The sequence below is a fragment of the Equus przewalskii genome, chromosome 7 (assembly GCF_037783145.1).
Source record: "Equus przewalskii isolate Varuska chromosome 7, EquPr2, whole genome shotgun sequence".
Classification (NCBI taxonomy): domain Eukaryota; kingdom Metazoa; phylum Chordata; class Mammalia; order Perissodactyla; family Equidae; genus Equus; species Equus przewalskii.
This window is the reverse complement of record NC_091837.1, coordinates 66,855,860-66,874,378: the sequence shown is the minus strand read 5'-3', so window position 1 is coordinate 66,874,378 and position 18,519 is coordinate 66,855,860. Positions and strand designations below refer to the sequence as shown.

The following is an 18,519-nucleotide window of genomic DNA, read 5'->3' as shown; positions in this document are numbered from 1 at the left end:
AGACACTGTGTGGATGCCCCTACAAAACTGAGCAGCCCAGGGGTACCACCTGTGAATGAAGAGTGCGATTGTGTGCATGAAAGAAAGTGCCACCCCCCCCACACACACACACATCTGGTGCACCAACTCAGGGTCAGCCAGGGCAGTGAATCCACACCAGAGTGACTGCGTCTGTGTGTGTGTGAAGGAGCAGCAGCCAGAAGGCAAATGCATAGAGCCCTATTGCCCCAACTTCCACCCAATGCAGTGGGTTCAGAGAATACAGCTCCTGCCCCACACCCAGTTGTGGCAGATGGAATCTGCAACCAGATACTATCACTATGTGCCAGCAAAGGTCCACTCTATCAAACACCATGAAGAAATACATTAACACTCCAGAGCAGAAGGTAAATGACAAGTCCCAAGAAACCAATGTTGCAGTTATAGAAATTTACAATCTAAATGACAGAGAATTCAAAGTAGTTATCATAAGGAAACTCAATGAGTTACAAGAAAACTCAGAGAGTTCAATGAGCCCAGGAGTAAAATTAATGAGTGGAAGGAGTTCTTCACAAAAGAGATTGAAACTCTAAGAAAAAATCAAACAAGTGCTGGAGATGAAGAACACAATGAATGAAATAAAAAACAATGTAGAATCCTTAAACAACAGAGCTGACATTATGGAGGACAGAATTAGTAATTTAGGGGCTGGCCCAGTGGTGTAGTGGTTAAGTTCACGTGTTCTGCTTTGGCAGCCCAGGGTTTGCCGTTCACATCCTGGGAGTGGACCTATACACCACTCATCAAACCATGCTGTGGTGGCATCCCACATAGAAGAACCAGAAGGACTTACAACTAGGATATACAACTATGTACCGGGGCTTTGGGGAGGTGAAAAAAAAAAGGAAGATTGGGAACAGATTTTAGCTCAGAGCCAATCTTCCTCTGCTTCAGGTAGGGGAGAAGAGAGAACTAAGACTAAAAAGAAGTGAAAAAATTCTCCAAGAAATATCAGACTCAGTTAGGAAATGCAATATAAGGATTATAGATATTCCAGAGGGAGAAGGAAGGGAGAAAGGAGCAGAGAGCTTGTCCAAAGAAATGACAGTTGAGAACCGGAAGGAACTGGAATTACAAGTAAATGAAGCCAATAGAACTCCTAATTTCATCAATGCAAAAAGACCTTCTCAAAGGCATATATTAGTAAAACTGGCAAAAGTCAATAGCAAAGAAAAAATATTAAGGGCAGTAAGACAAAAGAAAATAAGCTACAAAGGAACCCCTATCAGGCTTTCACTGGATTTCTCAGCAGAAACCTTACAGGCTAGGAGAGAGTGGACTGATACATTCAAAATACTGAAAGACAAAAACTTTCAGCCAAGAATACTCTATCCAGTGAAACTATCCTTCAGATATGATGGAGAAATAAAAACTTTCCCAGGTAAACAAAAACTGGGGGAGTTCATTGCCACAAGACCCGCCTGCCCTCACAAGAAATGATCAAGATGGCCCTCATACCTGAAACAAAACAGAAAAGGTTTGCAAAGCCTTGAGCAAGAGGATAAATAGACAAAATCAGAAAATTGCAGTTCTCTCTCAGAGCAGGTTAGCAAACAATTATAACGTAAAAGATAAAGGGAATGAAAGCATCAAAAATAACTATAAACCCTTAATTTTAATCACAAACCCACAACACAAAATGGAATAAGTGACAACAATAACTTAGGGAAGAGGAAAAGGATGGAACCTGCTTAGGCTAAGGAGATAGGAGTCTGTCAGAAAATGGACTATCTCGTCTACGAGATCTTTTATACAAACCTCATGGTAATCACTAAACAAAAAATCAGAGCACAGATACAAATCATAAATAAAGAGAAAACTGAGAAAGCCATCATAGAAAATCACCAAACTTTAATGGCTGTCAGAAATACATGGAATGAGAAACAAGGGAAATATAGAACAACCGGAAAACAAGAGATCAAATGGCAGTATTAAGCCTTCATATATTGATAATCACTCTAAATGTAAATGGGTTGAATTCTCTAACTGAAAGACACAGAGTGGCTGGATGGATCAAAAAAAAAGACCAACAATATCCTGCCTCCAGAAAATACGTCTCAGCTCTAAAGACAAACACAGGCTCAGAGTGAACGGATTGAAGATGATACTCCAAGCTAATAGCAAACAAAAGAAAGCAGGTGTTGCCATACTTATATCAGACAAAGCAGACTTCAAGATAAGACAAGCAATAAGAGACAAAGAGAGGCAGTATATAATGATAAAAGGGACACTCCACCAAGAGGACAGACAGTTATGAATATATAGGCACCTAACACAAGAGCACCAAAGTACATAAAGCAACTATTAACAGACCTAAAGGGGGAAATTAACAGCAACACAATAATAGTAGGTGACCTCAACACGACACTTACATCAATGGATAGATCATCCAGACAGAAAGTCAGCAAGGAAATGGAATTCAATGAAAAACTAGACCAGATGAACTTAATAGATATATATAGAACACTATCCCAAAACAGCAGAATATACATTCTTCTCAAGTGCACGTGGAACATTCTCAAAAATAGACCATATGTTGGGAAACAAGGCAAGCCTCAATAAATTTGAGAAGCTTCAAATCATATCAAGCATCTTTTCTGACCACAATGCTATGAAACTAGAAATCAACTACAAGAAAAAAACTGGGAAAGTCATGAATATGTGGAGAGTAAACAATATGCTGCTGAACAACCATTGGATCAATGAAGAAATCAAAGGAGAAATCAAAAAAATCTGGAGACAAATGAAAATGAAAACACATCATACCAACTCTTATGGGATGCAGCAAAAGTGGTCCTAAGAGGGAAATTCATAGCAATACAGGCCAACCTCAACAAACAAGAAAAAACTCAAATAGGTAATCTTAAACTGCACCTAACAGAACTAGAAAAAGAAGAAGAAATGAAGCCCAAAGTCAGCAGAAGGAGGGAAATAATAAAAATTGGCACATAAATAAATGAAACAGAAACCAAAAAATAAAAATAAAAACACAGTAGAAAGGATCATTGAAACTAAGAGCTAGTTCTTTGAGAAGATAAACATAACTGACAAACTCTTAGCCAGACTCACTAAGGAAAAAGGAGAAGAGGCTCAAATAAATAAAATTAGAAATGAAAGGGGAGAAATTACAATGGGTACCACAGAAATACAAAGGACTTTAAGAGAATATTATGAAAAACCTAATGCCAACCAACTGGACAACCTCAAAGAAATGGATAAATTCTTAGACTCATACAACCTCCCAAAACTGAATCAAGAAGAAATAGAGAATATGAATAGATCAATCACAAGTAAAGAGATTGAAACAGTAATCAAAAACCTCCAAAAAAAAAAAAAAACAAAAAAACAAAAGTCCAGGACCAGATGGCTTCTCTGGAGAATTCTACCAAACATTCAAAGAAGATTTAATACCTATCCTTCTTGAATTATTCCAAAAATTGAAGAAGATGGAATGCTTCCTAATATTCTATGAGGCAAACATCACTCTGATCCCAAAGCCAGATGAGGACAACACAAAGAAGAAAAATTACAGATCAATATCACTAATGAATGTGGATGCAAAAGTCCTCAACAAAATATTGGCAAACTGAATACAGCAATACATTAAAAGGATCATACACCATGATCAAGTGGGATTTATACCAGGGACACAGAGATGGTTCAGCATCTGCAAATCAACCACTGTGATAGACCACATTGACAAAATGAGGAATAAAAATCACATGATCATCTCAACTGATGCAGAGGAAGCATTTGACAAGATCCAACATCCATTTATGATAAAACTCCCAATAGAATAGGTATGGAAGGAAAGTACTTCAACATGATAACGGCCATATATGACAAACCCACAGCCAACACCAGACTCAACAGTGAAAAACTGAAAGCCATCCCTCTGAGAACAGGAACAAGACAAGGGCACCCACTCCCACTACTCTTATTCAACATAGTACTCGAGGTTTTGGCCAGAGAAATTAGGCAAGAAAAAGAAATAAAAGGTATCCATATTGGAAAGGAAGAAGTGAAACTCACTGTTTGCAGATGACATGATTCTATATACAGAAAGCCCTAAAGACTCCATCGGAAAACTATTATAAATGATCAACAACTACAGCAAAGGTGCAGGGTACAAAATCAACTTAGAAAAATCAGTTGCATTTCTATACTCTAATAATGAACTAACAGAAAGATAACTCAAGAATACAGTCCCATTTACAATCACAACAAAAGGAATAAAATATCTAGGAAAAAATTTAACCAAGGAGGTGAAAGACCTATCAATGAAAACTAATAAGACGTTATTGAAAGAAATTGAAGATGACATGAAGAAATGGAAAGATATTCCATGCACGCAGATTGGAAGAATATATGTCCATATTACCTAAAGCAATCTACAGATTCAATGCAATCCCAATAAGAATCCCAATGACATTCTTCACAGAAATAGAACAAAGAATCCCAATATTTATAAGTAAAAACAAAAGACTCCAAATAGCCAAAGCAATCCTGAGAAAAAAGGACAAAGCTGGAGGCATCACGATCCCTGACTTCACAATATAGTACAAAGCTATAGCGATCAAAATAGCATGTTATTGATACAAAAACAGACACACAGATCAATGGAAGAGAAGTGAAAGCCCAGAAATAAAACCATGCATCTATGGACAGCTAATCTTTGACAAAAGAGCCAAGAACATACAATGGAGAAAGGAAAGCCTCTTCAATAAATGGTATCGGGAAAACTGGACAGACACATGCAAAAGAATGAAAGTAGACCATTATCTTATGCCATACACAAAAAGTAACTCAAAATGGATTAAAGACTTGAAGGTAATACCTGAAACCATGAAACTTCTAGAAGAAAATACAGGCAGTACACTCTTTGACATCAGTCTCAGCAGCATCTTTTCAAATACCATGTCTGCTTAGGCATGGGAAACGAAAGAAAAAGCAAACAAGTGGGACTACATCAGACTGAAAAGCTTCTGCAAGGCAAAGGAAACCAGGAACAAAATGAAAAGAGAATCCACCAACTGGGAGAAAATATTTGCAAACCATATATCTGACAAGGGGTTAATCTCCAAAATATATAAAGAACTCATACAACTCAACAACAAAAAAAACAATCTGATCATAAAGTGGGTATAGGATATGAGCAGACATTTTTCCAAAGAAGATATACAGATGGCCAATATGCACAGGAAAAGATGTTTGATATCACTAATCATCAGGAAAATGCAGATCAAAACTACAATGAGATATCACCTTACACCTGTTAGAATGGCTCTAATTACGAAGACAAAAAATAACAAATGTGGAAAAAAGGGAATCCTCCCACACGACTGGTGGGAATGCAAAGTGGTATAGCCACTATGGAAAACAGTATGGAGATTTCTCAAAAAATTAAAAATAGAAAAACCGTGTGACCCAGCCATCCCACTACTGTGTGTTTACCCAAAGAACATGAAATCAACAATCTAAAGAGACTTATGCAGCCCTATGTTCATTGCAGCAGTATTCACAATAGCCAAGACATGGAAGCAACTCAACTGATGAATGGATAAAGATGTAGTGTATATATACAATAGAATACTATTCAGCCATAAAAAAGACAAAATCGTCCCATTTGCAACAACATGGATGGACCTTGAGGGTATTATGTTAAGTAAAATAAGCCAGACACAGAAAGACAAACACCGCATGATTCCACTCGTATGTGGAAAATAAACAAACACATGGACAAAGAGAACAGATTAAGGGTTACCACAGGGGAAGCCGGCTGGGGGTGGACAGAAGGGGTAAAGGGGCACATATATATGGTAATAGATAAAAATTAGAATCCTGGTGATGCATAAGATGTAGTCTATGCAGAAGTTGATAAATAATAATGTACACCTGAATTTCACAATGTTATAAACCTATGACCTCAATAATAAAATACTTTATCACAGTAATAGTTTTAAAAGCATTAGGGAAATGCTAAGAAAGTATTAATATATTCACTTGATGGGAAATTATGGAAAAATTAAAAATGGTATTGAAGAGTATTCTTTTTAATTTTGGAGGGTTTGTAATAAACTCAGATAGTACTAATTCAGAGGTCCAAAATGGCAAGAAGTGAAAAGCAGGTCTCCTTCGCATCTACGTCTCTCAGCTCCAATCCCCTCCTCAGAGGGAACCATTTAAAATGCGTGTGTCTGTTCTTTTTTCTCACCCAAATGGCTTGTTCTACATCTTGTTTTTTTCTGGTGATTATTCCATATCAACACACAAAGATCTTCCTCATTTTCTTTATGCTTGAGTGTGATTCCATTGTGCAGATATATCACAACATATTCAAGTAGTTCTTCATCAATGGACTTTTAGTTGTTTCAAATCTTTCTCTAGAATAACTATGCTGCTATGAATGACTGTATACGTATTTCACTTTGCACATGTGAGAATATATTTCGAGGGTAAATTCTTCAATGTGGAATTGTTGGGTCAAAAGAGATTTTATAGAAATACCATATGATCCAGCTATTCCACTACTGGGTATTTATCCAAAGACAATGAAATCAATACTTCAAAAAAATATATGCACCCCTATGTTCACTGCAGCGTTAGTCACAATAGCCAAGACATGGAAGCCACCCAAGTGCCCATCAACTGATGAATAGATAAAGAAGATGTGATGTATATATATACAACGGAATACTACTCAGCCATAAAAAAGACAAAATTATACCATTTGCAACAACATGTAGGGACCTTGAGGGTGTTATGCTGAGTGAAATAAGTCAGAGAAAGACAAAGACTATATGATTTCACTCATATGTAGAAAATAAACACATAGATAAGGAGAACGGATGGGTGGTTACCAGAGGAGCAGGGGGTGGGGAAGGGTGAAGTGGGTAAAGGGGCACATATGTCTGGTGACGGATGGCAACTAGATTCTTGGTGGTGAACGCGATGTAGTCTAGACAGAAAATAAAATACAACGATGTACACTTGAAATTTACACAATATTGTAAGCCAATATGACCTTAATAAAAAAAAGGATAGGTGCATTTAAAATTTTGATGACATGGCCAAATTTCTCTTCACAGAGATTTTCAATTTTTACATGCAAGAGTGTCCATTTGGCCAGCATTGTGTGCTATCAAACTTTTTGCTGGGAAAAATGTGTTTCAGGACTTCAGAAAATACTTCTGAAGTATTGTTAAGTTAAAAAAGGAAGACCCCAGATTTTATGTAGAGTAAGAACTTTTAACCATGCAAATGTATATTATCGGAAGAGATTATGCCAAAATATTAACAGTGATTATCTTAAGTGTATTGATCATTAAATTTCATTATTTCGTAATCACTGTAGTAGTGTCATTTAACTTTGTTAGAAAAATTTCACAAATTTGTTATAGAGCCTTGGATATAGTGCACATTTCCCTTGTGTTTTTACTCATAACACCTGTAAGGGGTTGAGCTTAATACATGAGGAGAGAACGGGTAATATTTTCAGGCAGGATGGACACCTTTCTGCAATTCGCAATTTTGCCACCAGGTGGTGGAAGAGAGTTAAAATTCAGGGATCTCTGAGGCCCGAGCAGCAAAAATGAAGTGCACTGTACCGTGAGAGCTTGTAAGGCTTTCCAAGACTTAAAAATATATATGTATTGGGCCAGCCCGCGGCTGAGTAATTAAGTTCGCGCGCTCCGCTTCCACGGCCCAGGGTTCCGCGCATTCCGGTCCTGGGCGCGGACATGGCCCCGCTCATTAGGCAACGCTGAGGCGGCGTCCCACCTGCCACTGGATGGATCCAAAACCAAAATATACAACTATGTACTGGGGGCATTTGGGGAGGAAAAGCAGAAAAAAAAAAAAAAGCAAAGAAAAAAGAAGATTGGCAACAGTTGTTAGCTCAGGGGCCAATCTTTAAAAAAAATTTTTAAAAATACGTATTAAAAGTTAAAACAGACATTTAGAATTGTATCTAAAATATTTGTTCCAAATCTTCAAAACTTCCAGGAAAAATCTTGGTCCTGTCTTTGGCATTTCAGCTTCTTTCATCTCCCCAGTTAGCTGCTATTTCTTACCCCTCCAGCAGCTCAGTCTGTCCATCTGCCCGCTGATGGTGCTGCCAGGCTTCCCTTCCTTCCTTCTAACCCCGCTGCTCTCGGAAGAGATGAACAGCCAGATGAATGGATGCATGCCCTTGGAGTGACCCAGGCCTGGAGGCCACCTCTCCATCTTTGCATGTGGATGACTCTACTGGTGGGATTTCATCACCGTGGGACTGGGGGTGGTATTACCAGGCAGAACCTTTTAGCTGTCATTCAAATCATCTCTTTCAAAAGCAATTGTCCTTTCCCTGTGTCTTGACCCAGCTAGAACCTGCTCAGGGAGCAAATGCTTGTCTCTCCAGGCCTGGCCTTGTGGGCTGGGCATCGACACTCAGTTTTGGTACCCCGGACCTTCATCCCCCCCTCCTTGAGCACCTACCCTGCTCCCGGTGGATCTGCCCCGGGAGTAATGTCTGTCTTTGGCCCCGGCCTCCTTTAGAAGGGCAGAGCTCTAACCCAGGCTGCCAACCCTTAAATATGCTGTGATCTTGGGCAAGTCACTCAGCCTCTCTGGGCCTCAGCTTTGGCTCAGGGTGTGTAGCATGCAGCCGTAGTTTGTCCCAGAGTACATATTACCACAAAGCAGAGATGGGTCTGCCTCGCCCTGGAGTTACGTTTTTGAGGATGGAAGAGGGGGGAGAGAGGAAGGAAGCTTGGGGCTCCCACTGCTGGGGTGGGATTGCTGGGGAAGGGTCTTACTTAGGTCCTGAGAATGAGGAAGGGGCTGAGCTCCTGGACGCCCTGTGAGGACCCCACTAATGGACCTAGTGTTCAAGGGGAAACAGTATCACTGACTTTTCCACGACTTTTAGACTGAAACGTGCCCCAAGGGCTAACGTGCAGCGCGCGCACCTGGAGTCGTGCACACGACTCGCTGAAGCGTCTACACTTCACGTGATCGCTGGCATTATCGATCCCCAGGCTTTACGGAGCTGACACCCAGTCTACGCAACCACCTTTTGATCAGTCAGGCGGGGGCTCCTTCCACACTCCGCTGAGCGTGGATTTCTCTGCGAGGAATTCAGTCGGGGGAAGAGGGAGCTTGTCGGCAGTAACGGAGCCTAATTCGGGCAGACCACAGGGCAAGTTCCTTCCAATCCTTAAAGGTTCCTGGAGGAGGGGTGAATTTAGGGCTCACTAGTTGAGCCTGACGCCGCGAGGCTTGAAATTGGCCTGGGTCCAGGCTCGAGATGCGAAGGCGGCAGGTCGCGTCTCAGATCCCCGCGGGGAGGGAGCGAGGAGCGCGGAGTCGGGCGGCCGGAATCGGGCGTGGTTTAGGACCCGGGGCGGGCCTCCGGCCGGCTGTGGGACTCCGAGGTGGCGGCTGCAGGACCGCGGGCCGTGACTGTCCGGCTGTGACCCACTGCCCGGCTCTGCTCCAGGCGCTGCTCCGCGCGACCATGACGGGCTCACTGTTCAAAGCGAACTTCTGGGTAAGTCGGCGGGGCGGGCGGCAGGTCGCCGGCTGGGGACCCCCGGCGGGGGACCACCCAGGACCGCGTGCGGAGCTGGGGGCCCGTGTCCGCCCCCCCGGGGGCACAGCCCGAGCGCACGGAGCGCCGCCGGGCCCTCTCCGCCGGCCCCCAGCTGCAGCGCGTCCTCGGGTCCCGGGACTCCTGGCGCCCGCGCCCCCACCAGCGCGCGTCCTCCCGCGGACGTCTGTAGCCGGGGCCCCGGAGAGTCGGGACATCCAGCTCTCACCGCACAGATGAGCAAGCCGAGACCCAGAGGGAGCAGCGACCCGTCCGGGCGAGTCGCCGGTGGCCGCGGAGGCTGTGCCGGGAGCGCATTTAGGGGGACTTGGGGTGAGCTCCGCTGGGATGACGGTGGCAGGCGCCCGGAGGGCACCGTCTTTTCCAGGTCCGTGGAATTGCGCAGTCTGTCCGAGCCCGGTTAGCGCCAGACTTCCCTTGCAGACCCTAGAGGGGTTCTCTTGCAGAAGCTTCGCCCTACCCGGCAGCAGTGTTTCCAGAGCCCCCCTCCCCAGGCCTTGGCTCAGCCCAGAAGGAGGCGATGCCTGTGTGAGACCCTCCCAGCTGGTGGGGGCATCACGGCCATGTGGGACGTGCCCAACCAGGAGGCAGCGGATCTGCCTGCCCCTCTTCCTCTGTCTGGTCCTCTTCCCACTGTCCTCTCACTCTCCAGGTGTCCCTCAGGAGTCTGTATCCCCTCCTTCGGAGGAGGAACCACCCTCATCTCTTTAAGGCAGGAACAAGAAGTCAACACACCTCAAAGTTGACCTACAGCTGCCAAGCGGCCCCAGCTTCTTACTTGGGACCCTGCTTGCCTCCATTTAGCTTCACAGCTGCCTGGCAGGTGCCTGTCTCCCATGGTGGGCTGCTGGGTGGAGAAACCTGGCTCGGTGGCCTTAGGGACACAGTGTAGACCCTTCTAGAGTTTCTGAGGTTCTTCTGGGGCACTGCCCAACTCTAGGGTGCGGGGCTGTGGAGCATCACAGAGAGGGTGAACGACCTCACAAGTGGCCCTGTGAGGAGGCCTGGGAATTTGTCAGGTGGATTATAGGACTTTTGGGACCCATGACTGGCGTTGTGGGAAAAAGCAGGGCAGAGAGATCTAACTCTCCCTCCCTCAAAGTGTGACACCTGGTTTTCAGATCTTGGCCTAAATGTGACCCTTCAGGGAAGCCTTTCCTGATTGAGCCCAATAGGCCCTGTCACCTGCTTACATGGCACACATTCAGTTCCTTCATAACATTTGTTACTTTATGGTTTTGAATTTGGGGGCCTACAAACACGTGAGCACGTTGTGGACAGGTACTGTGCTGGCTTTCAGTGCCACTGCTGCTTGCACGGGCTGACGCACACTGGGTACTCAGCAAATAGTTGTTGGATGAGTAAAGTGGATCTGTAAGGCCCGCAGGGCGTGTGACCCGATGAGAGCTGCAGCCTCCAGCCCCCGGGGCTCCCAGGCCCCAGTGAAGCTGCTCCGGATGCATACTTGCAGGAGAGCCTGGGGGAGGGGGCAGAAATGAGGCCTGGGTTGAGACTTAGAAGTTGGGTGAAACTCTGGGGGAGAGAACTTTCTGGGCTTATACTTTGAGAAGGTATCTGAGATCCTGAGAGGTAGTTTGCAAAGTGTCGAGGAAAATAATCCATAACCAATCTATAAATGAAAATTTGGGTGAGTTTATTCTGAGCTGTAATCTGAGGACCATGACCCGGGGCCTCTCTTCCTGAAGGAAGAAAGGGCACCAAAGAAGTGAGGTATACAGAGTGGTTATATACCCCCATACAGGACGTTTCACATATGATTGAAATGTCCCTCCCACAATAGTCACAAGATTGCCCTGTCGGCACAGCACTCGATGGACACAGCAGGTAGTGGGTCTGCTCTCTCACAGGGCATAGCAGGAGGCAAGTCTATCATCTCGAGCTGGGTGGTCACAGGTGAGCGCAGCAATCAATTCCTAGCCTAAGGAAAGATGCTTAATCCTTAAGGAGATCCCAACGTTGGGAGGGGGAGGGAAGTTGCACCTTTATCTCAAGGGCCTTTGTTCTTGCCATAGGGAATATCTAAAGCAGATATACAATGCATGCTCAACAGCCACGGTCAGGCCCTTTTGGAAAGATAAGGTCAGGCTGAATTAGGTTTATACCAAATGGCTTCCTCATATTCTCCAATATATCCTATTGCTTGCCATTTTCATTTGTCAGAAGGTTGTCTTCCATCTCTAATTTCCCGTGACACTTTATGTCAAATAATAAAAACAATAATAGCTAACATTACTGTGCAGAGAGTGTGTGGCATACACTATTCTAAATGCGTTACACACACAGCTCATCTAAGCCTCAGAACTACCCTGTGGGGTAGCTTACTTACTATCACATTTTCAGATGAGGAAACTGAGTGGCAGAGAGGTGAAGCAACATTCCCAAGGTCCTAGAGCTGTTCACTGGTTGAGCAGCACTCTGCGGGAACTAAATGCTCAGTGGGTGCCTTCAAGGAGGCTGGTGCTTAGCGATCATCCCAGCAGAGTGGTCTGCATAGTCCCTTTGGCACTGCCAGAGGTCACGGCAGGTCACCATTGCACCTTCATGTGGGTATATCTTTCTCCTTTAGCTCCAGCTGTGAGCTCCTGGAGGGTAGGCACTGGTGTCGTCATTGGCTGAGCCCCCAGCATCTGCCATAGTGCCTTGCATATGGATGCTCAGGAATCAGGCAGATGAGACAGTCAGTCAGGACTTGGGAGAAACTGTTGGGGACATCAGGGGCTGCCTGCAATGCAAGGCTTTCACACTCTCAGGGGGTAGCGGGGGCAAGGCTGTTGTGAGCAGTGGGGGGATGGCAGTAACTTTCAGGTTTCAAGGATGAGAAGATTGTGATCGGATAAGGTAGAAACCTTGGGAAACACAAGTGGGAATCCGGTGACTGAATTTAATAAATATTTATAACGTACTTTCTCCTTGTAAGGAGCTCTAGTGGAGGTGGCCTTTGCAAGGGTAAGACCACCATCTTGGTTAGATTCCTCATGAGGAAGCGAAGCGGAGAGGACAAGCTTTGAGAGGTTGAAATAGCTTGCCTGAGATCACCTCTCTAGAAAGGGGCAGACCGCGATTCAAAGCCAGCCAGTCCACCTCAGAGTCTCTGCGGTCACTGATGACCCTTCTGTACTTCATGCTGTTCCATATACTCTTGCCTGGACACACATCAAGGGCCTTGATGCTTGGCCTCAAGAATGTGGAAGGGGAAGGGGCAGGGGGTGGGGAGAGTCCAGCAGGGGCCAAGGAATCGGGCCCAGGAGTGGAAAGGGTCTGTTCCAGGGTGGAGACCATAGGGAGGGGGAGAAGAGGAGACTGGCGGGAGGAGGGTAGAAGAGGTCAGAGCCACAGGACAAGGCCGCCGGTTGAAGGTGAGCAGAATGGGAGAGGAAAGGAGGGCTGGGAGGAGGCTCCATGTAAGGCGAACTGGAGAATAAGGTGCAGGCCCCCGAAATGAGGAAGTCAGGAGGAGGAACTGGTTTGTGGGGAAAGAAGGAGGAGGAGGAGGCAGAAGCGATATTAACAATATTTAACCACAGCAGTAGCACCGGTGAGGACCAAAGCCAGCAGCATCCTGCAGCTCCCCCAAAGCCTTCGGCCCCCAGTACCACGCCAGGGTTGCTGGCTTCCGGGGGGAGGGGGGGGTCTCGGGAGAGGAATGTCTTGGAGAGGGGACAGGGTGCCAGGTGGCAGAGTTTGGAAGTATTTAAATGTTTTAACAACCAGTGCAAACATGTCATTGAGTACTTCCTGGTGTCTGGTGGTCAACATGCCGGGTTTGACGGCCTGGTGGACATGGCCATCGTGAAAAGGTGTCCAGGCAAGAGTGTACGGAACAGCATGAAGTACAGAAGTGACCACAGAGGCTCTGAGGTGGACTGGCTCGGTTTGAATCCCAGTCTGCCCCTGTCTAGCTAGGTGATCTTGGGCAAGTTATTTCAACCTCTCAAGCCTCAGTTTTTCCATGTATACAAATGGGAGTAATAACAGTATCAACTCCATAGGATTTTGTGGGGATTAAACCAGAGTTTAATATAGTGCCAGGCACATAGTAAGCACTTGTGATTGTCAGCTATTATTATCATCAGCAGAGAGGTGACAATTAAGGGAAGTAGGCGACAGTCATTCAAGGAGAAAGAATGAAGAGTTAAGAAGCACTCTTGGTGAATGCCTGTGTTTAGGCCAGAGGAGAGAAGGGACAGAGAAAGAGAGGCAGAGATGTACCATACAACCAGGACAGAGCCATCAAAGACAGGCCCAAGAGAGGAATGTTCCGTGAAGTTTTTTTTTTTTATTGAGTTAATGATAGGTTACAATCTTGTGTGATTTCAGTTGTATATTAATGTTTGTCATTCGTGTTGTAGGTGCACCATTTCACCCTTTGTGCCCACCCCCTACCCCACCTTTCCCCTGGTAGCCATTAATCTGTTCTCTTTGTCCACATTTTTAAATTCCTCATATGAGTGGAGTCATACAGAGATTAACCTTCTCTAACTGGCTTATTTCACTTAACATAATTCCCTCAAGGTCCATCCATGTTGTTGCAAATGGGATGATTTTGTTCTGTTTTGCAGCTGAGTAGTATTCCATTGTATATATATACCACATCTTCTTTATCCATTCGTCTGTTGATGGGCACTTAGGTTGCTTCCATGTCTTGGCTATTGTAAATAATGCTGCAATGAACATTGGGGTGCATGGGACTTTTGGAATTGCTGACTTCAAGCTCTTTGGATAGATACCCAGTAGTGGAATGGCTGGATCGTATGGTAGTTCTATTTTTAATTTTTTGAGGAATCTCCATACTGTTTTCCATAGTGGCTGCACTAGTTTGCATTCCCACCAGCAGTGTATGAGGGTTCCATTCTCTCCACAACCTCTCCAACATTTGTTACTATTAGATTTATATATTTTTGTCATTCTAATGGGTAAGGTGATATCTTAGTGTAGTTTTGATTTGCATTTCCCTGATGATCAGCGATGATGAGCATCTTTTCATGTGCCTATTGGCCATCCGTATATCTTCTTTGGAGAAATGTCTGTTCATGTCTCCAGCCCATTTTTTGATCGGGGTGTTTGATTTTTTGTTGTTGAGTTGTGAGAGTTCTTTATATATTATGGATATTAAGCCTTTGTCAGATATATGACTTGCAAATATTTTTTCCCAGTTAGTGGGTTGTTTTTTTGTTTCAATCCTGTTTTCATTTGCCTTGGAGAAGCTCTTTAGTCTGGTGAAGTCCCGTTTGTTTATTCTTTCTATTGTTTCCCTTCTCTGAGAAGACTTGGTGTCTGAAAAGGTCCTTTTAATACTGATGTCAAAGAGTGTACTGTCTACGTTTTCTTCTAGAAGGCTTATGGTTTCAGGTCTCACCTTTAGGTCTTTGATCCATTTTCAGTTTATTTTGGTGAATGGTGAAAAAGAATGGTCAATTTTCATTCTTTTGCATATTGCTTTCCAGTTTTCCCAGCACCATTTGTTGAAAAGACTTTCTTTTCTCCATTGTATGCACTCAGCTCCTTTGTCGAAGATAAGCTGTCCATAGATGTGTGGTTTTATTTCTGGGCTTTCAATTCTGTGCCATTGATCTGTGCACCTGTTTTTGTACCAGTACCATGCTGTTTTGATTACTGTAGCTTTGTAGTAAGTTTTGAAGTCAGGGATTGTGATGTCTCTCGTTTTGTTCTTTTTTCTCAGGATTGTTTTAGCAATTCGGGGTCTTTTGTTGCCCCATATAAATTTTAGGATTCTTTGTTCTAATTCTGTAAAGAATGTCATTGGGATTCTGATTGGGATAGCGTTGAATCTGTAGATTGCTTTAGGTAGAACAGACATTTTAACTATGTTTATTCTTCCAATCCATGTACATGGAATGTCTTTCCATCTCCTTATGTCGTCATCCAATTCTCTCAGAAAGGCCTTGTAATTTTCATTATATAGGTCCTTCACTTCCTTAGTTAAATTTACCCCGATGTTCCGTGAAGTTTAGAGGCCCATGGTTAAGTTAGGTTGATCTTCCTGGAAAAGGTATGAGTCAGCACATATTTCATAATTATATTCAAATGCCCCATGGGGAGTTTATTTAAAGGAACCCGGTGGACCTGTTTGAAGAGAGAATACTCTGTTCTTTAAAGCTGGGATCAGCCCCAACTGAGTTTGCCTGACATGATGCTCGCCCGTGTGTCGTTTCTCTTTCATCTTTTCCTACACGTACCTTCTTTGTGGCATCATGGTTAAACAGTGCTGTGTAATTTATCTTGGTTAATGTTGATGGTATCTTGTCAAAATAAGATGATGACCCTGGATGTGATTTCTAGAGCTCCAGGGAAGTGGCCGGGCCACCGTAGAGGAAAAAATCCCAGTCTTTGGCATGATCAGACACAAGTGTCTTCCAGATGAGGACATGCACAGAGGACTGTAGAACCTGTTTGAGACAAGGTAGATGTCCTCCCACTCCAGGAGACCCCACGTTCCTGACTTGGGTGTGAGGCCTGACCTGTCCCTGTATGCCCTTTAGATCCTCATTTTGACCCAGCCTTCCTGATTCTCAAGGCTTTTGGTCTAGACCAGCTTCCTAGTGCCTGTCCCAACCCTCTGCCCCGCCCCTCCCCGACCTGCAGTGGGCGGGGCCTCTCTGCTCCGCCTGGGGAAGTCTTGGGCCTGTTTGAACTTGCTCATTGCCCCCCTGTCCACCCAGGGCTGTCCCTCTGCTCCAAACCTTTGACCAGTTTGGAATCTTGTCATTCTGGGGCCTTACCAGAGCTTGAGCTGCTGTGCATCCAGCTTTGCTCGATGACTTTTCTCTATACGCTGCCCTGGATCAGTACGGGAGGCTGCCTTTTTTCCTTAAATAAATGGAGAAGAAAATGGTTTGTCACACAGACCCTTCATGCTGACTCCACACACTATTTTATACAGTGCCTAGGCCGTTGTTTTAAGTTTTTAATACTCTCTCTTGGAAACTGGTCCCTAAAAACACAGCAATAGGGCCATTTTGTATTGTCTTGCCTAATGGCAAAAGGCAAGGTGAAGTCATTGACAATTCCCCTCTCTAGTTCATTCCTAGCAGCACGTGGCATCTATCTTTAAAATAATTATCAAAATCCTTTTTTCTTGTTTTATCTTCCTAAAAATTTACTAAGAGAGGCGTAGGACCTATCTTTTAAGGGAAGTAAAAAAATTCCAGCTTTTCTCAGCATCATTATGCAGAAACTCCTTAGCTTTTCCTTCTGGTAGTTACCACCATTTTATAAAATAATGTGATTATACCTGCTGCTTCTTGATAGAGGAGTTTTAAACATTATCTATTAACTTATTGCCGTAATAGAGATTTAGCTCTTTTATATCACCACCTCTACTTCCCTATGTAATTATGTCATTAGTCATAACCCTTTATTTAGAAATAATTTCAGGCGCCCGGCCCGGTGGCGCAGCGGTTAAGTGTGCGCGTTCCTCTTCTCTGCGGCCCGGGGTTCGCCGGTTTGAATACCGGGTGAGGACATGGCACCACCTGGCACGCCATGCTGTGGCAGGCGTCCCACATATAAAGTAGAGGAAGATGGGCATGGAGGTTAGCTCAGGGCCAGTCTTCCTCAAAAAAATTAAGTAAAAGAAAAATAGAGATAATTTCGAAGTTACAGAAATCTCAAGAGTGTAAAGAATTCACGTATACCCTTCGCTCAGATTCCCCAGGGTTGAATCCCACTTGCTTTATTAGTCTCTCTCTCGATAGATGTACATACTTTTCCCTAAACCATTGAGCATATATATCACTGTTCTGAAATCGGTAATCGCTGTTTATGCTGTCACAGCACATGAAGATGGTTTACATCAAATCTAAGTAGCATGCTATGATTATGTCTCCATTCTTGTTTTTTCTGCGCTTTCTAATTGCTTTTTTTTTCATTATTCACCTTTGTTACAGGCATTTTTTTTTAAAATGCTCTAGTATATCAGGTGTTTGTTTAAATAAATTATTTAACATGAACAAGAGCGTTGAATCACAGATTGGACTCATATAGTGAATGCAGAGTCCAGAGGTTGGTGTCTCAGAGGCTCATTATTGCAAGGCCTAAAAACACATGCAACACATGCATACATAAATACACCTACAGTAGGAAAAGTTCATCCTGAATTCAAAAGGATTTGGTATTTGCAAAACATAGTATAAGTATGTACGGTGGATGCCTGTTAATTTATGGTTTTTCTGGTGAAAGCATCTATAGATTACAGCAGCCAGTCAAGGCTGTATATTGGTTACACTCATGCCTTGGTATCTGCCCCAGAGGATTGGTTCCAGGACCTCAGCAGATACCAAAATACACAGACACTCAAGTAGCTTATATAAAATGGCATAGTATTTGCATATAACCTACATATGTCTTCCCATATACTTTAAATCATCTTTATATTACTTATTATACTTAATAAAATGAAAATGCTATGTAAGTAGTTGTTACACGGTATTGTTTAGAGAACAATGACAAGAAAAAAGTATCTGTAGATGTTCAGGACGGTGGCAACCATCACGGCCTTTGGACCCGCAGTTGGTTGAATCTGCAGATGCAGGAGCCCGTGGATACACAGGGCCGAGTGAGTGTGTATTTAAATATATACAATATCCAGAGTACCTCTAGGTATATAAGTAATGGATAGTTTTACAATTAACTTTTATAATTCTCGTTTCCTATCTCTTAAATGCAATCAGAATATCCATTTTTGTACATACTTTGTTACAGCATAAGTAGCATCTAAATTTTAGTATTAACGAAAAGCTCACCTTGAGTAGGAATTAGCTGACGTTTTTCTTTCTTTACCTAGTCAAGAAATTTATAGCTTTAGCAAAAAAGAGCTTTAAATAAGAGCGTCTGAGGCAGGCCCGGTG

The 18,519-nt window shown here is 43.6% G+C and overlaps 1 protein-coding gene across 1 annotated transcript in view; it reads left to right on the top strand.

Annotated features, from left to right (window-relative positions):
• The first annotated feature begins 9,006 nt into the window (after nucleotides 1-9,006).
• Nucleotides 9,007-18,519, top strand: part of PSTPIP2 (proline-serine-threonine phosphatase interacting protein 2) — a 75,996-nt gene continuing 66,483 nt past the window's right edge. Inside the window, exon 1 of the mRNA XM_008540277.2 lies at nucleotides 9,007-9,571. Coding sequence (XP_008538499.2) covers nucleotides 9,329-9,571 — 243 coding nt within the window. The 5' untranslated portion in view covers nucleotides 9,007-9,328. The remainder of the gene's footprint in view (nucleotides 9,572-18,519) is intronic.